The 21,952-nt window shown below is 59.2% G+C and overlaps 3 protein-coding genes across 9 annotated transcripts; 1 reads left to right on the plus strand and 2 right to left on the minus strand.

Moving 5' to 3' along the window:
• Nucleotides 1-1,288: 1,288 nt before the first annotated feature.
• On the minus strand, nt 1,289-11,117 carry ZBTB17 (zinc finger and BTB domain containing 17). Of its 6 annotated transcripts, none has more exons than XM_041463525.1 (17): nt 10,990-11,117; nt 9,656-9,754; nt 9,057-9,204; nt 7,196-7,402; nt 6,864-7,052; nt 6,441-6,605; nt 6,246-6,362; nt 5,624-5,862; nt 5,394-5,536; nt 4,632-4,932; nt 4,230-4,317; nt 3,626-3,742; nt 3,428-3,548; nt 3,133-3,263; nt 2,842-3,057; nt 1,766-1,855; nt 1,289-1,667 (listed from the first exon to the last, which is right to left on the minus strand). In XM_041463525.1, the coding sequence occupies exons 2-17, from the start codon at nt 9,659-9,661 to the stop codon at nt 1,390-1,392; spliced, it is 2,556 nt and encodes an 851-aa protein (XP_041319459.1). In that variant the 5' UTR covers nt 9,662-9,754; nt 10,990-11,117; the 3' UTR covers nt 1,289-1,389. The 6 variants fall into 6 exon arrangements, with proteins under 6 accessions (XP_041319459.1, XP_041319458.1, XP_041319456.1 ...); XM_041463524.1 differs by having other exon boundaries at nt 5,624-5,934; XM_041463522.1 differs by having other exon boundaries at nt 5,624-5,934; nt 6,246-6,605; nt 9,093-9,204.
• A 2,015-nt stretch (nt 11,118-13,132) lies between these two features.
• On the minus strand, nt 13,133-14,260 carry HSPB7 (heat shock protein family B (small) member 7). 2 transcript variants are annotated; one of them, XM_041463539.1, is made up of 3 exons: nt 14,075-14,260; nt 13,855-13,988; nt 13,133-13,635 (listed from the first exon to the last, which is right to left on the minus strand). In XM_041463539.1, exons 1-3 carry the CDS (start codon nt 14,127-14,129, stop codon nt 13,450-13,452), a joined length of 375 nt encoding a protein of 124 aa, XP_041319473.1. In that variant the 5' UTR covers nt 14,130-14,260; the 3' UTR covers nt 13,133-13,449. The 2 variants fall into 2 exon arrangements, with proteins under 2 accessions (XP_041319473.1, XP_041319472.1); XM_041463538.1 differs by having other exon boundaries at nt 13,855-13,991.
• Nucleotides 14,261-14,405: 145 nt separating this feature from the next.
• CLCNKA (chloride voltage-gated channel Ka) lies at nt 14,406-20,367 on the plus strand. The gene is made up of 19 exons (XM_041463537.1): nt 14,406-14,811; nt 14,890-15,018; nt 15,125-15,253; nt 15,347-15,486; nt 15,577-15,654; nt 15,756-15,834; nt 15,905-16,030; nt 16,141-16,225; nt 16,294-16,395; nt 17,001-17,085; nt 17,177-17,338; nt 17,418-17,487; nt 17,795-17,905; nt 18,000-18,213; nt 18,293-18,426; nt 19,024-19,115; nt 19,194-19,277; nt 19,387-19,473; nt 20,194-20,367. The coding sequence occupies exons 1-19, from the start codon at nt 14,691-14,693 to the stop codon at nt 20,230-20,232; spliced, it is 2,067 nt and encodes a 688-aa protein (XP_041319471.1). The 5' UTR covers nt 14,406-14,690; the 3' UTR covers nt 20,233-20,367.
• Nucleotides 20,368-21,952: the final 1,585 nt, after the last annotated feature.

A 21,952-nucleotide genomic window follows, 5' to 3' on the forward strand; every position in this document is an offset into this window, starting at 1 on the left:
TCAAGCCATCCCTGTGTCCATCCATCCGTCCGTCCATCTGTCCAGTCATTTCCAGTGACTGCCCAACACCAACCGCCCTGTTTGCAATGGTCCCTCTGTCTGGCTGTGAATGAAGCTAGCCATGTGTCCATCCACAGAACTGTCCGTGTGTCCAGCTGGACATGTCCCTGTCTGTGTCTGCCTGTCAAACCATCCCTGTGTCCATCCATCTGTCTGTCCATCTGTCCAGTCATTTCCCGTGACTGCCCAACACCAACCGCCCTGTCCATGTGTCTGGCTGGACAGCGCAGCCCGTCCTGAATCCTCCAACCCCCCCCAGGCTGGAGAGCAGGGATGAGGACAGATGGACACATGGATGGTTGCACAGGTGGGCACATGGATGGACAGGCACGTGTCCAGGAGTCCAACTGGATGTGAAACTGTGTCCAGCCCGAAGGTGACCTGTCCGTGTGTCTCTGCCACTGTCCAGCCATCCACAGAGCTTTCCACGTCCTGTCCACATCTGTCCCTGCAGCCATCTCCGTGTCTCTGTCCCTGCAACCATCTCCGTGTCCGTCTGTCCCTGCAGCCATCTCCATGTCTGTCTGTCCCTGCAGCCATCTCCGTGTCCGTCTGTCCTGGCTGGACATGTGTCTCCCTTCCCTCCCCACCATGGGGAGCTGGGGGCTCTGAGGGGACAGAGCAGGGGGGGAGTGTCCAGCTGGACACACGGACAGGGGCAGATTTTGGGGCTCCTGCCCCTCCCACCTGCTGGGGGTCCTGCAGCGCCCCAGCTCCAGCAGTGGGGGGGACAAGGCTGGAGCCAGTGCAGCCCCCGGGATAGGGACAGACAGGGATGGACACATGGCCCTGAGACCCCCAGCCCCCCCTTCCCAGCTCCAGGGCCTGGGGGTCCCTTGTGGGTGTGCCCAGCTGAGCCCCAGGCCCCGGGTGGGGCAGGAGTGGCTCCCATCCCCCACCTCCATCCAGCAGCACCTTTTTTCCTGTTTCTATCCCCAAACAAGCGCATCTTCCCTGCCTCCACACCCCTCCCTCGGTGGGGGTCAGCAGGTGAGGGTCTTTTGGGGCTTTACCCCAAAAATCCCCAGCTGCTGTTCTGGATGGGGTTGAAAACCTGAAAACACCGTTTTTATCCTTTCTCATCTTATCTATCCCTGCTTTTAACACACCACACTCTCAGCAGCGATTGGAGTGTTTCAGTCCCCCCCTCACTGGGCTCCAGCTCTGCAGGAACCCCAAAACCTCCCCTTGTGGGGGAAGCCGCAGCCCCCTCGCCGAGCACCAACCCTTACAAAATACTGCATTTTATTCCATCTCTTTCCTTCCAGAAATACACTTTTTACACCATTTCCGAGCTGTCTCTTAAATAAAGGCTGGGCGGGGGCGGGGTCACTCGGGGGCCGGGGGCGGCCCCTCGGCCGGGGGGGCCGGGGCAGCGGCCGGGGGTGGCTCGGGGCCGTCGCGGGGGCGGAAGAGGAGCTCCCCGGCGGGGATGACCTGCTCTGCCGGCCAGCCCGCGGCGCCGTAGGGCTGGTAGAAGTCGGGCTCCGCCTGGAACATGACGAGCGCCTGGGCCGTGTGGATGCGCACGTGCGTCGCCAGGCTGCTGGCGTCCAGGAACTTCTCCCCGCAGGAATCACAGGCATAAAGGATCTGCGTGTTGGGGTCTGCCGAGGGAGAGAGAAACACACACCAAAATGGGGGAGGCACGGGGGTGGTGCGATGGGAGGAGCCAGCCCGGTTTTCCCGGTGTTCCTGGCCTCACCTGCCTCCTGCACCTGCTTCACCGCTTTGGTGATCTCAGCTTTAAGTGCTTCAGTCTCGTCTGCTGTCACCGCGGCCGCCACGGGCACCACTGTGGGAACAGGGGGGACAGGGACATTAGGGGGACAGGGACATTACGGGGGCCTGGCTGGGCAGGAATTCCCCCCCGACCATGGATCCTACCCGGTGCTGAGGCTGGGAGCGGCTCCAGTGGGATGTGAGGCTGCCCAGGCCCTTGGATAAATCTCCAGCACCTTTGGGGGCTCCAGGCCCTCTGAGCTGCACCCCATGGAAAAGCCCCAAACTGCCCCCCTACAAATGAATCTCCCTTTTGGGGTGACTCTTGGGCCCCTCAAACCACACCTCATGGATAAACCTCCCTTTCAGGACTGCCCCACTGCACCCACGCTGCTCCCCAGGGATAAGCTTCCCCTCTGGAATGTCTCTGGGGATCCCCTAGGCTGCCCCTCACAGAAAAATCTAATTTTTGGGGTGTCTCCTGGAACCCCAAGCTGCTCCCTGGAGATCCAGCCCCCTTTTAGGACAGTCCTGAGATGCCCAAGCTGCATCCCATGGACAAGTTTCCTTTTTAGGGTGGCTCCTGGGACCTCTAAGTTACATCCCCATAAATTCACCTCACCTTCGGGACAGTTCCAGGCCCCTCCAGCTGCTCCCTACAGGTAAGTTTTCCTTTTTTGGGGGGCCTCATGTAACACCCAAGCTCCTCTCCAGGAATAAAATTCCCTTTTGGGATGGCATATGGGACCTCCAAGCTACACCCCATGGATAAACCTCCTTCTCAGGACATCTCCAAGACCCCCAAGCTGCATTTCCATGGGTGCATTTCCCTTTTGGGATGCCTCCTGAGTCCCCTAAGCTGAACCCCCATAAATGAATCTCCCTCTGGAGACAATTCTGGGACCAGCCAGCTGCTCCCTATAGATAAGGTTCCATTTCAGGACAACTCCAGGACCTCCCAGCTGCACCCCACTACTAACCATCCCTTCTGGATGGCTCCCTTAGCTGCCCCCCCAATGGCTGAACTCCCTCGGGGAACCCCATGGGCCCCCAGCTCACCTGTGAGCTGCGTGACAGCGGTGGCAGCCAGCGCCTCGGTGGCCAATGTCACCATGTCATCGGACGCCACCGTGACGATGTTGACCTCGTCGCCCTCCTCGGGCTCCAGGATTTTGATGCCAGCCTTGCCCTGGTGCACAGTCTTCACGTGGGAGCGCAGGTTGTCCACGCGGTTGAAGCCACGCCCGCACTTGTCACACAGGAATGGCTTCTCCCCTGGCAGAGGACAGGGAATGGGGGTGGGTGAGGCGGTGATGCCCGGGGCGGTGCAGGGCTCTGGGAGGTACCCACCTGTGTGGATGATGATGTGCTTGGACAGGTCGCCCACGTTGACGAAGGCTTTGTTGCAGACGGTGCATTTGTGGGGCCGGATGTTGTCGTGGTGACGGATGTGGTTGGCCAGCTGGCTCGACTGGACGAACCTTGGGGAATGACACCACGGTGACCACAATCCATGGTATCACTCTGGCACCTCCACCCTCCCTCCAGAGAACAGCACCTGGCTGGGAGCAGCGAGTGGAGGTGCCCCCTGATACTCCACCACCACCCAAGTGCCCCTCCCAGCATTCCCAACGGGAATCCTCACCTCTTCCCACAGCGCTCGCACACGTAGGGCTTCTCCCCGGTGTGCTGGCGCACGTGGGCGATGAGGGAGCTCGCCTGGGTGAAGGCTTTCCCGCAGATCAAGCACTGGCACGGCTTCTCTCCTGGGGAAGCACAGGAGAAGGTGGGTGGGGAGCACGAGGGGAAGGAGAACCCTCGGGGGGCAGGAGCGTATCCGTACCGGTGTGGATGCGGACGTGGCGCTGCAGCGCGCCGGGGTCGGCAAACTGGCGCTGGCAGTGCACGCACACGTACGGCTTCTCCCCGCTGTGGATCCGCAGGTGCCGCTTCAGGTTACCTGGGAGCAGGGCAGGCTGAAGGACACCGGATCCTCCTCCCCCTTTTCCTCCTTCCCAGAGCCCCAGTAGCTCCCTTGGGAAAGCCTGGTGCTGTTCAGGGAGCAGGGACTGTGCAGGGATCAAGGGAAGTTGGCTCCACCCTGCCTGGGATCAGGCAATAACGTGGAAGTGGAGACAGCCAGGACAAGCACCCAGTGTTTGAGGGGATCAAAAGATTCCACTTGGATCATTCTAACCCTCTGGCTTTGCAGAAGGCTGAGAGAAGATGGGAGGAGACATCCGCATCTCCAACATTTGGATGAGGATCTCCTTTCCAGGCTATGGCTCCATGGGGAAAACCAGGAATTCATGCAGCACAACACTGGCACCGTAAAGCTGGGATGAAATCCTTCCTCTGGCTCTGATCCAGCCCCGGAATACTCCTTGTTGCCCCCAGACCATCTAAGTGCTGTCACACAGCCCCTCAGCCCCTCTCCCCTGTGTTACCTGAGGTGGTGAACTGCTTCCCGCACTCCCGGCACTTCAGGGGCCCATCTGCGATGTGGATCTTCAGGTGAGCCTTCAAATTCCCCACCTGGGGATGGAGAATGGGATGAAGAGAGCCCCAAACCACCTTGTCTCCCTTCAGAGCAACCTGAATTCCCATGGATCCCTTTTGGAGTGGCCTCTGGGATCTCCAAGCTTCACCCCATAGATAAACCACTCTTTCCAAGCTCCAAGACCCCCAAGCTGACTCCCATGGATAATCCACCCATTCAGGACTGCTCTGGACCCCCAACTATACCTCATGGATACACCACCATCCCAGGACCACTCTGGAAGCCCCAAACTGCATCCCATGGACAAATCTCCCTTCCAGGACCACGCTGGCCCCTCTCCCCAGCGCACCTGGTTGAACTTCTTTTCGCAGTGGGGACACTTGTGCTCCTTGTCGGTGTCGTGCGTCTCCAGGTGGCGCATCTTGGAGGTGGGGTCGGAGAAGGAGCGCCCGCAGTAGTCACACTGGTAGGGCTTCTCCCCGCTGTGCACCAGCTGGTGCCGCTTCAGGTTGCCCGAGGTGGTGAAGAGCTTGCCGCAGTCCTCGCAGCGGTAGCGGGCCTCGCCCGTGTGCCGCTTCTTGTGCAGGTTCAGCAGGCTGATGAGCCGGTAGCTCTTCCCACACTCCTCGCAGCCGTACGGCTTCAGTGGGCTGGGATGAGGGGGGAATGTCACACCCAGCACTGGGGTCTCACTGCCCCAGTCTGAATGTCACACCCAGCCAGACCCAGGAATCACGGAATGCTTGGGTTGGGAGGGACCTCTGAGCTCATCTTGTTCCATCAGACCCCATCAGCCACTAGACCATGTTGTTCCAAGCCCCAGCCAACCCTGAATACTTCCAGGGACAGGGAGTCCATGAAACAACACAAATTTGGACAATGCTCTCAGACATAGGATGGGATTCTGATGGTGTCTGTGCAGGGCCAGGATTTGGACTTGATCCTTTTGGATCTCTTCCAACCCAGGACTATTCTGTGACTGTGACAGAGAGGCAGAGGCAGAAAGACAAATCTCTCCGATACACCAACACACCAGTGGATTTTCAAAGGATTCAACCACTCCCAGCAAACGTCAGATTTTTCAGGTGTCTTTCCCTGGCTCCACCTGTACCTGTGTGTCTTCTCGTGGGCCTTGCAGGCAGCCGGGTCGGAGAAGGCCTTGTTGCACTCCCTGCACGAGAAGGGCTTCTCTCCGGTGTGGATACGGATGTGCCGCTTGAAGTTCCCGGTGTGGGTGAACTCCTTCCCGCAGTCCTAAGGATGGAGGGACAGGCACTGTCACCCCACTGTCCCCAGGGCACCCAGTGGCACCTGGAGCCCTGCCCAGGAGCCTGGCCTCACCTCACACTTGTGCGTGACGGAGCCGTAGGCCTTGGACTCGGTGCGGTCGCTGTAGGTGCCGGAGCGCAGCAGGCGCGGCTCCCCGGAGTTCTCCTGCCCGGAATCCGTGCTTCCCGACTCGTTATCCTCAGTGTTTTCCCCGTTCTCCAGCTGGGGAGGCTCCTCCTTGGGGATTTTACCCTCATCTTCCTCCTCCACTATCATCTCCCCCTCTTCCTCCTTCCTTTCCAGCTTCATCTCTGTAGGATGGTAGAAAATGGGGATGCTCAAATTTGGGAGTGGCACCAGAGTCACAAATCCACCTGTATTTCCTAATGTAAAGAGACTGGGATTAGGCGTCCCCTGTCCCCAGAGAGATCACAGAAACATCTGAGTTGGAAAGGAAGTGAAAGTTCATCCATCATCACTTTTGCTTGGCATCACTTTGAATTTACAGGTGATTAGCCCTGAATTCCCAAAACCTGTGCAGGCAGAGGAGAATTTCCCACCTCTCCCCCACCTCTCCTCACTATGCTCCAGGAAAACTGCTCCCAGAGGATCCGTGCCTCACAAAACTCACACAATTAATTCCACAAACAACGAGGGTTCAAGCCCTGCCCAGCTTCATCCCAGCCCCGCTCACCAACTGTCCCGGTGGTGTCCGTGGCTGCGAGGCTGCCGCTGCCCACCGCGCTCTCCAACGGCTGCGGGAGCCCGGGAACGTCGGCCTTGGGATCCTCCTGGATGGCAGCGCCCGTCCCTGTGAGCGCCGGAGTGTCAGGACAGGGTGTGCTGGGGGTGACAGCAGGACCCAGGCTGTCACCTCTCGCTGGCTCACCTTCCTGGCCAGCCGGCTGCTCCGCAGGCACCTCAGGCTGTGCCGCGGCCTCCGGCTTCCCCTCCTTCCCCTCGGTGTCGGGAGCAGCTGCTTTGGCTTTGTCAGGCTCCCCCAGAGCTTCTGCCACCGCCGATGTCTTGTCATCAGCCGGCACCTTGTCGGCTCCTGCAAGGGAACGGGAGAACCATCCAGCTGCTGCTGCTAGCAGATTCCCAAATCCCACAAAATTCACAGAAGCAGCAATTTTTCAACTGCTGGTTCTGCCCAAGAGGATCAAACCCTATTCAGGCACAGCAGATGCACCCGGGAACTGGGTTTGCAAGGTGGCCAAGGAGCACAAGTGGATAAATTTTGGACTGCATGAAGTGTAAATGGGTAAATCATGACTTCGCCTGGGTGAGGGGAAGCCAGGAGGGTACGTACCGATCTCAGGGGGCTGCTGGTTCACCCCAGGGGGATTTTCTGGGGGCACAGAGAGAGATTTGAGTGCGTTGCAAGCGCTGACGATCTCCTGCATCTGCAGGAAACCTGCCACGGCCAGCACATCCTCCACGTTGTCAGGGCTCAGGCTCAGCTTAGCCGTGTACATGAACTCCAGAACCTGGCCCAGGCCTGCAGGGGAGGTGACACAATCAGAAATAAGCCCTCACCCCTCACTCCTTCATTTTGAAACGAGCTGAAGAGCCTACCTCGAAGCCCAAGCTGTGTTTTTTTAAGAAGCTGGGAGGGATCCTGGACAAAAAGCCCAGGCCTACCTGCAGCATTGCTGATGTCCAGGTGCACCACGTCCTTCTGGTCCACGAAGAGCATGCGGAAGTAGTCGCTGCAGGCGGCCAGCACGGCCTTGTGGGCCTTGAAGTCGATGCCGTCCACCACGAAGGTGCAGTCGCAGAGCAGCCCCAGCTGCCGCTGCTGGTTCAGCTGCTCCAGCACCTGCTGGCTGTGCTGCGGGAAATCCATGGCTGTGGGAGGGAAAAGACACCACAGGGCTGGGGGTGAGGTGTGTGGTGAAACCACTGAAGGGGTCATGGAGGAGGAGAGATCACAAAACACAACCTGACTGCCCTCGTAGTTAAAAAACGGCCCAAAAAGGTGAATTTCAGCTCCTCTCATCCAACCCCAAACCCTCTCCTAGAACAGCCACGACTCCAACACAGGGCTAGAAGGAGTTGACAGAACAGCCATGATGGTTTTAGCAACCATGACAATATTCAGAACAGTTATTGTTCCTCAGCTGGTCCAAGCAGTGAGCAGGAGCCTTGTCACCTCTGCAGATACAAGTGCCATCGTCCCTCCTCTGTGTCACAGCTCCTGCCAAGGCCACAGCACGGGAGTGTTCATCCAAACCTTCCAGCTCCTGCTCTTCCAGCTGCTCATGTCACGACAATGAGGAATTTTTATGTTTGATTATGTGTTTAGAGGGAGTTCTCCAGGCCTGGAGCACAGCTCTGCCTAAGGAATGCTGCAAATTGCTGGAATCATGGCAAAACCCCAATTTTCCAGCAGCAAAGTGCCACACTGTGGATTTTCTCCTGAGCTGCATCCGTAGGGTGAATGAAGGTTTTCACTTGGCTTTGTCTTCCAACAATGATTCCGGTGCTGAAGGGATTGTTTCAAGGGATTGGCAAGGAGGGGGGAGAAAGGAAACAGGGACTATCCAGTTATTGTTCATGCAGGAAGTCCCCAAAGCTCTGGACACTGGAGCAGGAAGGTTACAGCTAGGGAAACACTCCTGGATTCCATGCTTGGGGTCTCTGAAAGTTTCCAGCCCATGGAAGTTGTTTTTCCACTTCATCACCTCTTAAATCAGGAGTTTCCAGTCAGGAAGAAGGAGTTTCCAAGTCAGGCACTTCCAGCTCCTGTTCCTTCCAGTGATCAGTGTTCAGAGGGAGCCTCCTCCTGTCAGCTGCGGGTGCCAGCAACTCAGGGAAGGATTTTCCTCCCAGGGATTCACTCAGCTTCCACAGGCATTCCCTTCTACTGTGGATGAGAGGCCAGGACCTCTGTGACAGCATTGGATCACACACAGAGAGAGGAAGTTCCATTCCATTTTGTCGTTGCACTGAATTCCCTGCCCTGGCTTACCCCCAGCCCTCCAAACTCACCCAGCCTGTCCCAAAATACATCCCTGACAGCCAGAAAAAACAGTACTTGGGTCAAGATCCTGCACAGCATGGCCCACTGTGGTTTGCAAAGCTCTGGAGAAAAGGGGGAGCATTTTCCCTGTAGGGTAAACGAGGCTGTGTTCCGTGCTCGCAGAGCTCTCTGCTCAGGAGAACCTGAGGAATCCTGACAGCTCCATGCACTAAAAGGGTATTTTGGGGAATTTGTGGGAGGCACTTCGCATCTGAACGATGATTTCTAACGTTCCAGGAATGGACTCGTCTCAGCTTTGCTCCCCAGCTTTGAGAAGGAAGTAAAAATCCAGGAAACTCAGCTCCTCCCAAAAAAAAACCCTTCCTATTTTCTGTAGCCTCCCCTGTAATGTCACGTTCCAGCTCCCGTGGAAGCGCAGCAGGGAGAGGCTTGGATGAGCTCTCTATACCCACACCCAGCAGCCAATGTCACCTTTACCCACCAAAACCCCTGACTCTGAGGTTTAACAATCCCAAACACCTGGACCCAATCCCCAGGAGTGGTGCCCGAGCTCACCCCTGTGCTGCAGGGAGCAGAGATACCCAGAGGATCGCGGGCCAGAGGGTTGTGTCTCTCCTGCAGAGATTTCCCCTTTCCAGGTGTTCAGGTCAGTCTCTATGCAGCCATCCTGGGAAAAATGGGATGGAAAACCTCCATTTTAAACCTCCAGTCTTGGGTGCTGAAGGTACAAAATCCCTGATGCAGGACTGGGGATCCTCTGATTTCCCCTCAGGGGAGACAGTTCCCCTCCCGACCTCTCCCTGACGAGGCTGTTGAGTCTCTCATTATCCAATTAATCATTCAGAAGTTCATTATGAGCCCACCCACACCCTCCACACAGATAAATACAGCAGCTGCAGTCCCTGGGAGCTTCCCACGCGAGCTCTGCTAAGCACTCTCGCTAATTAGTGACATTACCTCTCCCCTTCCCTGCCACATGAACATCTACCTATTAAAAACCTTCAAACCTCCCTAAATTGGAAAAAACAGTGAGTTAAACACTGCCTTTCCAGGCTGTCACCACCCAGCCATCCGTGCTGGGAAGATGAAAGGGAAGAGGGGGTTTGTTTCCTACCCACCGTCATCTCCCGCCTCGTGCGTCAGCTCGGGGAACAACGCGGCCCCAACCCTCGCTGCCTCTGCCCACAGGGCTCTGTCCTCATTTCCAGGAACGGATCCTGCAACGGTTTTCATGAAAAAAGTGAAGTCTGGAGCTGATCTGAGCGGAGCAACTCCATATAATAACATGGATCATGGAACAGGGAAGGGGTGCAGAGCTTGTGGTCGGAAGCAGAAGGCGAGCTGTGAGAGGGGAAATGATCACAAAGAGGAAAAAATGTGGTGAAAAGGAAATAGAATGAGAAAGACACGAGGAGAGGGACATCCTGGACACCCCACAGGGAACAGACATCCTGAGGATTATTTGGATTTCAGGCTTACGGATGTGCTGGTGCTGCTCTGGACACCAAGACACCACCTGAGCCTGAGATCTGCCCTGAAACCCCTCCTGTGTCTGCAGCACCCAGGGATGACCAACTCTTGTCTCCTCGGGGAAAAACACCCTTTGGAATGCTGGCTGAGGGCTGGAATCTCGGCAGAAACCTCAGATGCAGAAACAAAACTAAGGAAACGCGGCAGGTCCAGGAAATGTGTCACCCATGCCGACCCGCAGAGGGCACGGACAACCAGGAGGGGCTGTCACCTCGGCAGAACGCCAGAACGGGGGAAAACCCTGTTTTCCTTGCGGTTTCCCCGTCCCTGAGGTGCGGGGATGTGTCTGGGGCTGCCTCCGGGCTGTGACCCCCATTCCCCAACACCGGGAGGATTTCTGGGGGGCCCGAGGGGAGGGAGATGCCCCAAGCCCGGGGGACACACGGCTTCGTCCATGGCCTCGCCCCGAGTCACCTCACGGCTGGCGGGGGACACAGCGGCCGGGGACACCCCGGGCGGGGGTGCGGCCAGGAGCCCCTCGGTGCCCTCACGACAACCTCGAGCCCACTGCTCCCCTCACGACACCCAGAAGCCCCATTCCCCTCACGACAGCTCCCCGCTGCCCCTCAGACAGCCACCAGCCCCCATTCCCCTCAGGATAACCAGGAGCTCCCCGCTCCCCTCGCAGCAGCCAACAAGCCCTGACGATATCCGGCAGCCCCTCGTTCCTACCGCGACAATCCCCCGTTCCCGCCACGACGGCCGGCAGCACCCCGTTTCCCAGGGCCCGCCAGCAGGACCGCCCCCCCCCGCAGCCTGCCCTCAAAGAACCGGGGGCCACGCACCGGGGTGACCCCCAAAGCGGCTCCGTTACCCCACAGGCAGCGAGCCAGGCCGCAGCCTCCTCCCCTCCCAGCGCCGGTGTCCTACTCAGCCCTCTCCCCAGCCCCTCCAGCGCTCTCCCGGGGCCCCTGTGCCGCACCTGCCATGCCGGGCCCGGCGGGGCCTCACCCGCAGCCCGCGGCCCTCACCGTGACACCGACCAGACAAAGGGCGCCGCCATCTTGGCACCGGGCGGAAGCGGCGTCGCCCTGGCCCGCCCAGCGGCGGCAGCGTCACCGCGCATGCGCGGCAGGGCCCGGTCACCTTCCCGCCGCAGAGGCGCTGCCATGACAGTGGGGGGCGGTGCTGAGGGACTGAGGGCAGTGAGGGACAGAGGGGAGCCATGAGGGACAGAGGCGCTGTGAGGGTCTGAGGAGAGCCATGAGCGACTGAGGGGAGCCATGAGGGGCCGAGGTGCTGTGAGGGACTGAGGAGAGCCATGAAGGACAGAGGGGAGCCATGAGGGACAGAGGCGCTGTGAGGGACAGAGGACAGCCATGAGGGACAGAGGGGAGCCATGAGGGGCCGAGGTGCTGTGAGGGACTGAGGAGAGCCATGAAGGACAGAGGGGAGCCATGAGGGACAGAGGCGCTGTGAGGGGCTGAGGAGAGCCATGAGGGACAGGGGAGCCATGAGGGACAGAGGAGCTATGAGGGGCTGAGGGAGGCCGAGCACAGCTCGAAGGTCCCAGTGCTGGCACCACCACCGTGTTCTTCGCTAGCCGTGCTGCGAGCCACTGCGTCACCCCTGCTTAAACACCCCCGAGGTGGCGATTCCGCCGCTGTCCCAGAGCCTGACCACCCACTCCATGAAGGAATTCTCTGTAAATCTAACATAAACTCCCTTGCCGCAACTGGATGCCGTTCCTCTTTTCCTGTCACTTGTTCTCTTGGCTCCATCCTTCTGTCAGGGAGAAGGTTCCGGTTGTTGGAAATAATACAACTTTCCTAACTAATTTTTAATTAGTTGTTTTAATTAATTGTAAGCGGCACTCACTTTCGGCAAGTACTAGTTAAGTTTCTACACAGACTCTTGTTACTCAGATCATTAATCAGCAAAACCTTAAGTTTGTTAAAACTAATCCTGACAAGCTTCAATAAAGCCAAAGGCATTTGAAAATTGGATGTCTGGGATCTTCAATTTATGGCCCTTCAAGGATATTGGAGTAACCAGAAAATACAGAGATTAAGACCTGGAAAACTGGGGATTGCCCATCTGAGAAGATGATAAAAGGACTATAGAGATCAATAACCAATAGAGGACATGCTAATTAATGAAGATAATTATGTGACCTAGAACCAATGAACATTCATTTGTTTGCTTAAAATGTATAAATAAGTGAAAAAGTTTTGTATTGGCTACAAGAGTACCCTTGATCCCCTTGTCCAGATCATTGACAAACAGTTTAAACACGTCCCAAACCCCTGGGTTTTCCCCAGCTTTCCTGCCCCGAACGAGCCGCTGTGGGGTGTGTTCGGGGCCGGGCTGAGCCCTGTGCACACCTGCCCTGTCCCGGAGCGATTCGGGCAGAAATCGGGCGCTTTCCCCGTTTCCCTCCTGGTCTCTCCGCACCTCCCTGGGCCAGGGCCACTAGATGGCAACCAGTGACCGGCGCTGGCTGCTCGGGGCCGCAGCAGCCGCGTCCCCCGCCCGGGCTCCCCGAGCCTTCCCCACCTCACCCATCGCTTTTGACCCGTTTTGCCGCAGGGGGATCGCCCTGAGCGCCGTGCCTGGGCCGCTGCCAGGCTGCTGCTGGCAGTCACGAGTGGCCGGGGCTGCCCGGGCGGAGCAGCAACACGAGCCGGGCTGTGTAGCCATAAACAGGCGCTGCTGCCCCAGCGGGCGCCTCGCTGTTGTGGGTACACACAGGGACGCGCAGCCAGGCCCTTCCTCCCCCAGAACAAGCCCTCGGCTTTGGGGCCGCCGTGCCGGCCTTGGGGCATCCCCAGGGTGCTGCGTGAGGGTGGGCGAGGGGAGGAGGAGGAGGAGGGTTTGGTGCCCTTCCAGGTGGGTCGGCAGCCGGACAGCTGAGGGAATAGCTCTGAAATAGAGCTTCGGGGAAGAAATGAGTCACCCCGGGCTGGAAATAAACAGGGCAGCGGGCGCCCGAGCGGCTCCTGGTGCGGGTTTTTGTCGGGATGGCAGAATATCCCTTACCGAGACACCCCCCGGCTCTGAACCCGCGCCCCTTTTTGAGGGTAAAGCATCAGGGAAACGTCAAAAAACGGAGAAGGCGGCAGTCGGACATTGTCAATAATTTATCCCAAGCTCTATATACAAAGACAAGCTCTGGCAGAGGGCTGGGAAGGGAACCTGGCTCCCGGCAGGATTCTTGGCACGCTGGATCTCCCCCCTCAACACGCGCCAGCTAAAAATCGCCGGAGCTGGGACTCCCCTCCGGAGTTTCTCCGGTGGGTGACGGGATGCGTTCAGCACAGGTCTGACCCACTCTGGAGGGAGCCTTCCCATTCCCTGCCCCACATCCCACTTCCTTCCCAAATCACCCATTTAAGTAGCGAGGGAGGGAAAGGAGAGGGGGGGAAAGGAGCCCCCCGACCCCTCAGATCTTGATCTCAGTCCGGAAGGTTTGCTGGACGTGCTCGGAGTGTTTGGCCGGCCGGCGCTGAGCCCGGATGGTCAACATCCCGTTGTCCCCCAGCGAGGATGACACGGACGTGGGGTCCACGTCTTCGGGCAGCTGGCACTTGTGGGTGAAGGTGTTCATGACGGTGCCATCCGTGGCCAACTGGGAGAAAAAAATGGGTGAAAAGAGGCGATTTTGGGGTGCAAGCAGAATGGGGACTCATTATTCCCCATTATTAATTAATGGTGAATTAAACCCTGATGGGGTTGTAGCCACAGCTGTTTGGGAATTGGGTGGGAGCTGGGCGGTCCCCACACCCCCAGCGAGGATTTTGGGGTCCCCCCGCTTTGGGGGTGAGCAGGGAAGGGAAGGAGCACCCACCTTCTCGGCATGCACCTCGATCTGGTTGTTGGAGGTGGTGACGATGATGTCCTCGGGCGCGAAGTCGCTGACGTCCACCGTGAACTGATAGGTGTTCCCCAGGGTCTTCACCACGCCCGTGTTACCGGGGCGAGCTGCTGGGCAGGGTTTGGGGGGGGGGTCTCAGCCACGGCTTGCCGAGGATCCCCCCAAATGCCTCCCGGGTGCGCCCCAAACTCACCTGGGAACCCCAAGGTCTCCCCGTGGGGCCGGACAAAGCTCCCGAACAGCTCCATGGTGCCGGCGGGCGAGGATTTCACCTTCAGCCACTGCTTGCCCCCACCTGCGACCCCCAGCTCCCGCCGGGGGAAAGAGCGGAACCCCCTTCCTCGTTCTCCTCCCGGCGAAGGCGACGCCGGATCGGTTATTTCGGGATATTTCGACTTGACGAGCTTTTTAAAGCCTCGTTAAGGCTCCCGGCCGCCTGCCAGACCTCTCGTAAAACCGGCTAAATTTAGGTCTTGCGCCGGAGACGGTGGAAATTTTTCCCCTCTCCATTCCCCCCCCAGCTCAACGCCACGGAATGCGATGCCTATTATTAAAGAATAATCATGATAATTAATTAAAATACTCATTAAATCCTCCCCGCCGCGGGATGTACGTTGGGACTGGGAGCTGCAGGGTGGTGGAGGGGGGGGAAACCCGGCTCGCTCCGGCCCGAGCGGGTCCGTCGGATTCGTCAAGGTCGTTTTTAATGAGCTCGTTTGCAAACTCAGTCGGGCAGCGGAGGCCGAGGCGGGAGGACGGGTTAGGGGTGCTACAAAAACGGGGGTGCAGTCCCCTGAAACGTCCCCGGGATGGAGCGCCCTGTCCCCGGGGGGCTGCGGGGGGAGAAGGAAGAGGAGAAGGAGGAGGAGAGGGTGCTGGTGTCAGAGCACAGCTGGAGACCCTGCCCCACCGCCCGGAGAAGGGTCCGAGGTGAGACCCCTACCCAAAAAGGGGGATTCTGGGGGCAGGGGTTTTTAGGGGGTCAGCACCCTGTGTCCCCCCTCGCAGGGTGCTTGGAGTGGGTGAGGCGGCAGCTGTTCCGCGTCGGGGAGGATTGGTACTTCCTCTTCATCCTGGGGGTGCTCATGGCCACCATCAGCTTCGCCATGGACATCATCGTCACCAGGATGTACGCGGGTAAACAGGGGTGCCCCGGGGGGCTCCACCGGCGTTTGGGGGTTCACCGAGTATATGGGGGGGGTCTTTAGGGGGGTGCATTCCCCTCCCGACACCTCTCCTCCAGCCCACATGTGGCTGTACCGAGAGATCGGGGACATCGGGGTGCTCAAGTTCCTCTCGTGGACCCTGTTCCCCATGGCACTGGCCGCCTTCTCCACTGGCTTCTCCCAGAGCATCACCCCGCACTCTGGAGGTGAGCCGGCTGCACCCCGACCTCCCTGGCTCCCTAAAATGCCCCCTTGGTAATGGGGGACCCCTAAAATTTGGATCCTGCCCCCCACCCCAGGCTCCGGCATCCCGGAGCTGAAGACCATCCTGATGGGTGTGGTGCTGGAGGACTACCTGGCCATCCAGAACTTCGGAGCCAAGGTGGTGGGGCTGACCTGCACCCTGACGTGCGGCAGCACCATTTTCCTTGGCAAAGTGGTGAGGGATCCCCTTCTGAACCCCAAAATCCCCGGCGGTTTCAGCTGGTGCCGGGGGTGGGGGGGGCCGCTCAGCACTGTGTCCCCCCAGGGTCCCTATGTCCACCTCTCTGCCATGGCCGCAGCCTATCTGGGGAAGATGAGGACCACGGTCACGAGGGAATATGAGGTGAGGGTGCCACTGCCCAAAAAATGAATGGAGGGATTTGATTTTACCCCCACCTTACAGAACAAGGTGCCTTTTTGTGCCTAACCCCCCCCAACTTACAGAACAAGTTCAAGCAGCATGAGATGCTGGTGGCAGCTCAAGCCGTTGGGGTGGCCACAGTCTTCGGGGCGCCCATCAGCGGTAAGGACCCCCCTAATCCCACCCTGGGCACGCCTAAACCTCGCCCTGATCCCTCTTCCTGTTTTTCCAGGGGTGCTTTTCAGCATCGAGGTGATGTCCCCCCACTTTGCCGTGCGGGATTACTGGCGCGGTTTCTTCGCCGCCACCTGCGGTGCCTTCATGTTTCGGCTCCTGGCCGTGTTCAACAGCGAGCAAGGCAAGGCAGGGCAGGCAGGATGTGCCCCCTCTTCCCCTTTACCCTCCCCCAGGACATTTTTGGGGTGCTCACCTCCAAACCCACACTTTCATTCCTGTCCTCCCTCCCAGAAACCATCGCCGCTGTTTTTAAGAGTGACCTCAAGATTGATTTTCCCTTTGACCTCCTGGAGACCTTCTTTTTTCTGATTTTGGGGTACGGAGGGTCTGGTTTTGGGGTGCTGTCTGTGCTCTGCCTGTGCCCTACCTGCCCTCTCCTCACAGGGCCATCTGTGGGATCGTGGCCTGTGCTTATCTCTTCTGCCAGCGCTGGATGATGGTGGCCGTCAAGAGGAACCGGCTGACGGCCAAGCTCTTGGCCACCGAGTCCGTACTGGGCGTCCGTCCATCTGTCTGTCTGCACCCTGCACCCGCTGTGTCTGTGTGTCCGTGCCGTGCAGGCTCTGCATGTCCCTGTGTCCTTCCCATACACCCTGGGTGTCTGCGTGCCTCCCATAAAGCACCCTGGATGTCCCTGTGTCCCACTCATCCACCCTGGGTGTCCCTGTGTGCCCCCCCATTCACCCTGGGTGTCCCTGTGTCCCCCCTGTCCACCCTGGGTGTCCCTGTGTCCCCACATTCACCCTGCGTGTCTCTGTGCCCCACCCCCCCCCCCGCCCCGCACCCTGTCCACCCACTCTGAGTGTCCGTATGTCCATCCTGTGCACCCTGGCCATCCATGCATCCACTCCATACACCCTCCACATCCACCCCATGCACCCTGAGTGTCCCTGTGTCCCCTCCCTGTATCCCAAGTGTCCCTATATGCCCCCCATCCACCTGGGTGGCCATGTGTCCACCCTGTGCATTCATATGTCCCCCCCACCGACCCTGGGTGCCCCGATGTCCCCCATGCACCCGGGGTGTCCGTGGGTCCCCCCATCCTTCCGTCTGTCCGTCCCCATGTGCCCAGCCCCTGTGTCCCCCTGCAGCAAACCCGTGTACACGGTGCTGGTGGTGCTGCTCTTCGCCTCCATCACCTTCCCGCCTGGGCTGGGGCAGTTCATGGCCTCCAGGGTGAGTGGGGGCACGTGGGTCTCCTTGGGGACCCCAAAACCTCCCAGCAGGGGCTCAGGGTGTCCATTTGTCCATGTGTCCATCCGTCCAGCTCACCATGAAGGAACATCTCATCTCCCTCTTTGACAACCGCACGTGGAGCGTGCTGGCTGCCAACACCTCGGGGGTGGCCAAGCCTGGGGGGCTCTGGCAGGAGTGGGACCATCCCTCTGCCACCATCTATGGCACCTTGACCTTCTTCCTGCTCATGAAGGTAACCATGGCTCCCCAATCTCTGGGTGTGCCTCCCAACACGGTGTCCCCATGGGGTGACCCCCGTTGTGTCCCCCCAGTTCTGGATGCTGATCCTGGCCACCACCCTGCCCCTGCCAGCCGGGTACTTCATGCCCATCTTCATCTATGGTGAGTTGGGGGCTGGGGGGACATGGCGGGGGACAGCCAGGCCGAGGGGGGACACGGGAGGGATAGACAGGCCATGGGGGGACATGGCAGAGACAGCCAGCCCGTGGGAGGGGTGCAGGGGGTTCATTCAGCCCTTGGAGTGGGATACTGGGGGTGTGCCCAGCCCTGGAGGGGGTACATCCAGTCTGGGGGGTGCAGGGGAGTCATCCAGCTCCAGGACAGCTGCAGGACGGTGGTCACCTCTACCTCCACCATTGTGGGGGGGCCTCCTGGGGTCTCCCCACCTTCCCTCCTCACCCAATTTTAGGAGCAGCCATCGGGCGCCTGGTGGGGGAGGTGGTGGCCCTGCTCTTCCCACAGGGGCTCCATTCAGAAGGACTCCCACGGCCCATTATTCCCGCTGGCTACGCCCTGGCTGGTGAGTCTCGGGGTGGAGGACACCCCACGGGCAGGGGACACCCCCACGGGCAGGGGACACCCACCCCCATCCCCTGACCCCCCCTTGCCGCCAGGCGCAGCCGCGTTCTCGGGCTCGGTGACCCACGCGGTGTCCACGGCCCTGCTGGTGTGCGAGGCCACCGGGTACCTGGGCCACGTCCTGCCCACCGTGCTGGCCGTGCTGGTGGCCAACGCCATCAGCCAGAAGAACCAACCTTCCTTCTACGACGCCGGCATCATCGTCAAGAAGCTGCCCTACCTGCCCCCCATCCGCAGCCGGCACATCGCGTAAGCCCCCGCCCCAAACCCCACGTTTTGGGGGCATTCTCTGGGAAACAATGGAAATTTGGGGGTTTGTGTTCTCCAGCTCCTACCGAGTGGTGGTGGAGGAGTTCATGGAGCGCCAGGTGGTGGCCTTGGCCAAGGGGGACGGTTTCCAGGAGGTGCTGCTGGCCTTGGACGCCACTGCTGATGCAGAGTACCCTGTGGTGGAGAGCACAGGTGGGATGTGGGACCTGGGGGGGTCACTGTCACCATGGGGGATGGCCAGCAAGTCCCTGGCTCTGTGGTGGCCCTTCTGTGTCTCCTCATGCTGTCCCCATGGTGTCCCCCCAGTGCCCACTTGATATTCCCACGCCATCTCCATGCCTTGCCCACGCTGTCCCTGTGGGGTGTTCCTGCAGTGTCCCCATACTGCTCTTATGGTGTCCTTTGATATTCCCAGGCTGTCCTGTTCCCATTGGTATCCACGTTGTGCCCTTAATATTGCCATGGTGCCACTTCAGTACTCCCATACTGTTCCCATGGTGTCCCCATGCCATTCCCATACCATCCCCATGGTGTCTCTGCACTGTGTCTATGCTGTCCCCATCCCCTTCGGTGTCCCCATGCTGTTCCCTCAATATTCCCATTCTGTCTCCATGGTTTCCCTGTGGGGTGTCCCCTTGATATTCCCATACTGTCCCCATACTATCACCCTGCTGTCCCCATAGGATGTCCCCTTGGTGTCCCTAGTACCTCCTCCTGTTATTCCCATACTGTTCCCTTGGTGTGCCCCTGGTGCTCCCACACTGTCCCCATACTGTCCCTTCTCTCCAGGGTCCCCCACTCTGGTGGGCACCATCAGCAGGTCCCAGCTGGTCACCTTCCTCCAGAGCCACAACCACCCTCAGGCCCCCCAAGAGGAGAAGGTAAATGGGCTAGGGGCACCCTACCACACCCAAAAAGCTGCTTTTCCACCCCAAAATTAACATGTCACCTTCCTGAAGCTGGCCACTGTGGGGACACTCGGGGATGACTGCGCCATCGAGCCCATCATGCTCCAGTTCTCCCCGTGGACCTCCCTGCACCAGGTCTGGGGGTGTGAAATGTGTCCTGGGAGCCCCCACAGGTCTGTGTCACACTGAGGGGACACGGTGAGGGTGGCTTTGTCCCCACGTGTCCCTGTTGTCCCTTTCCCAGGCCTATCACCTGTTCCAGCTGCTGAAGCTGCAGCGAGTCTTTGTCACCCGCTCTGGGGAGCTGGTGGGAGCCGTGAGCAGGGCAGAGGTGAAAAGGGGGAAAAAGGGAGGGAAAAAGGGAGGAAAAAAGGAGGGAAAGGGGGGGGAACTGGGGGGGAAAAATTGAGACAATGAGGGGAGAAAGGGGGAAAAGGAGAAGGGAAAGTGGGGGAGAGCCCCCATCCCACCCCCTCTGTTCCCTAGTACCTCCTCCTGTTATTCCCATACTGTTCCCTTGGTGTGCCCCTGGTGCTCCCACACTGTCCCCATACTGTCCCCTCTCTCCAGGGTCCCCCACTCTGGTGGGCACCATCAGCAGGTCCCAGCTGGTCACCTTCCTCCAGAGCCACAACCACCCTCAGGCCCCCCAAGAGGAGAAGGTAAATGGGCTAGGGGCACCCTACCACACCCAAAAAGCTGCTTTTCCACCCCAAAATTAACATGTCACCTTCCTGAAGCTGGCCACTGTGGGGACACTCGGGGATGACTGCGCCATCGAGCCCATCATGCTCCAGTTCTCCCCGTGGACCTCCCTGCACCAGGTCTGGGGGTGTGAAATGTGTCCTGGGAGCCCCCACAGGTCTGTGTCACACTGAGGGGACACGGTGAGGGTGGCTTTGTCCCCACGTGTCCCTGTTGTCCCTTTCCCAGGCCTATCACCTGTTCCAGCTGCTGAAGCTGCAGCGAGTCTTTGTCACCCGCTCTGGGGAGCTGGTGGGAGCCGTGAGCAGGGCAGAGGTGAAAAGGGGGAAAAACTGTCCCCTTCCAGCTGCGGAGAGCAATCGAGAACCTCGCCAACCCCAAGTGATGATGTTTTGGGACCACAGGGGACCCCTCCCCACGGACGTCCCCCATGAAAAGAGGGGGAGTCCTGACCCCCCGGCGGTGTGGGGGGTCTGTGCTGGGGGCGTCGGTTCTCCAGCAGAGCGTGTTGTGCATTAAACCATTGACCCATCAGTGCTTCCTCCTCCTCCTCTTTCTCCAGCCCTGCCGGTTTCTTTTGGGGGGGGTCACCCCCTCCCAAACCCAACAACAACCGCTTAAACCGCCCAAATCACCCCAAAACTGCCCAGGACATGCACTGAAGTGCCCCAGTGTCTGCGACACCCCTTGTGCCCCCATTCTAAAATTATCAGCACATAATTATCCTCATTTTAATTACTGCAATTAATCAGGGGGTGGGTGCTTAGTGACCCCGAAATCCGGGGGGAGCGGGGGGCCGAGTCCCCCCAGCTCTTCGGTGCCCCCTGTAGCGCAGCGGGTTGGGCGGCGCGTCGGGCGCTAACGAAGCCGTAATTAAGCCTGGGGGGTTAATTAGGCGCGGCGGGGCAGGTTGGGCAGGGCGGGCATGCCCGGGCCCGGCGCAGGACGGGTGAAGCGGGGTCAGCGCCAGAGAGACACCCCAAAAGTGGGGCAGGAGCTGGGCTGGGCTCCGGGCTGGGCGCTGGGAGCGGGGCTGGGCTGCGGCACCCACGGGAGGAGCGAGGGGAGCAGGGGAGGGGTCCGCAGCCCCCCGATCGCCCGGGTGATCAACGAGCAGCACCCCAGCCCTGCCCGTCACCCCAAAAGCGCCGCTGTCGCCGTGCCTCAGTTTCCCCGCGGCTTCCCCAGCCCGTGGGCTCCTTGCCCGGCCTCACCCTGGCACACAGGGGAGCGGGGCCTGCCAGGGCCCAGCCCGGGGTGCCCCCCCGATCCAGCCCCTCCCGGGGTGCCCCCCCGGCCCGGCCCGGCCCCTCCCGGGAGCCGCCGGACTTTGAGCCGTGATCGAGGGCGGCCCCCCGGACTCGTGACAGCCACCGGCCAAAATGCCCCCAAAACGGGGTGAAAATCCCCCAAACCCGCGGCTTTCGCAGCACGCTGTTGGTCTGCCCTCACCTCCCACCCGTCCCTTATTATGGTTTGGGGCAGAAAAAAATGCGAAACCCCTTTTTCCGGCGTTTTCCTACCCAGTCATTTGCAGGCTCCGGGCAGCCGGCGCGGCCGGGCTTTGGCTTCGGGGGAGCGGCGGGGGATGAAAAGGCCAAATTCCTCCGGGGTTTTGCTGGGGAAAGGGGCCCCGGATGGGAAACGCTCCTGGAGCCTTGTGAAACCCCTTAAAATCCCTGATAACCCCCTAAAAACTGTAAACCCCTTAGAAAACCCCTCTTTAACTAATTTAAACCCCCTTAAAAATCCTCTTTAACCCATTTAAATCCCCATTAAAACTCCTAAACCCTCTCACTTTTAAAATCCCCTTAACCCCCCCAAAAAACCCTAAATAAACCCCCTAAAAAACATTAAGCCTCCCTAAAAAATAACTTAAAACCCTTTTAAAGCCCCTAACACACCCTTACAGACCCTGATAACTCCTTAAAAAACCTTAAAATGCCTAAAAACCCCCAAAACTTTAAACCTCCTTAACTCCCCCTTAATACCCCCCAAAACCTTTAAAAATCCTTAAAACACCTAAAAAACCCTTTAAAGCCCTCTTACAATCCTTTAAATGCCCTTAAAACCCCTAAAATCCAGGGGAAACCCCCTCTCTTTGC

The sequence above is a fragment of the Pyrgilauda ruficollis genome, unplaced genomic scaffold, assembly GCF_017590135.1.
Source record: "Pyrgilauda ruficollis isolate IOZ18807 unplaced genomic scaffold, ASM1759013v1 scaffold165, whole genome shotgun sequence".
Taxonomy (NCBI): Eukaryota; Metazoa; Chordata; class Aves; order Passeriformes; family Passeridae; genus Pyrgilauda; species Pyrgilauda ruficollis.

What these genes read in the sequence shown, in the direction of transcription:
- ZBTB17 (XM_041463521.1), bottom strand. An exon ending in CCACGTCCGCATCCACACCG is followed by an intron (nt 3,549 to 3,625) that starts GTACGGATACGC and finishes GTGCTTCCCCAG; the next exon opens with GAGAGAAGCCGTGCCAGTGC. An exon ending in CGCTGTCACGCAGCTCACAG is followed by an intron (nt 1,856 to 2,841) that starts GTGAGCTGGGGG and finishes CTGTTCCCACAG; the next exon opens with TGGTGCCCGTGGCGGCCGCG.
- HSPB7 (XM_041463538.1), bottom strand. Translation starts at nt 14,129, where the DNA reads ATGGAGCTGTTCGGGAGCTTTGTCCGGCCCCACGGGGAGACCTTGGGG. An exon ending in GGAGACCTTGGGGTTCCCAG is followed by an intron (nt 13,992 to 14,074) that starts GTGAGTTTGGGG and finishes AACCCTGCCCAG; the next exon opens with CAGCTCGCCCCGGTAACACG. An exon ending in TCGAGGTGCATGCCGAGAAG is followed by an intron (nt 13,636 to 13,854) that starts GTGGGTGCTCCT and finishes TTTTTCTCCCAG; the next exon opens with TTGGCCACGGATGGCACCGT.
- CLCNKA (XM_041463537.1), top strand. Translation starts at nt 14,691, where the DNA reads ATGGAGCGCCCTGTCCCCGGGGGGCTGCGGGGGGAGAAGGAAGAGGAG. An exon ending in CATGCCCATCTTCATCTATG is followed by an intron (nt 17,488 to 17,794) that starts GTGAGTTGGGGG and finishes ACCCAATTTTAG; the next exon opens with GAGCAGCCATCGGGCGCCTG. An exon ending in CGTGGACCTCCCTGCACCAG is followed by an intron (nt 19,278 to 19,386) that starts GTCTGGGGGTGT and finishes TCCCTTTCCCAG; the next exon opens with GCCTATCACCTGTTCCAGCT.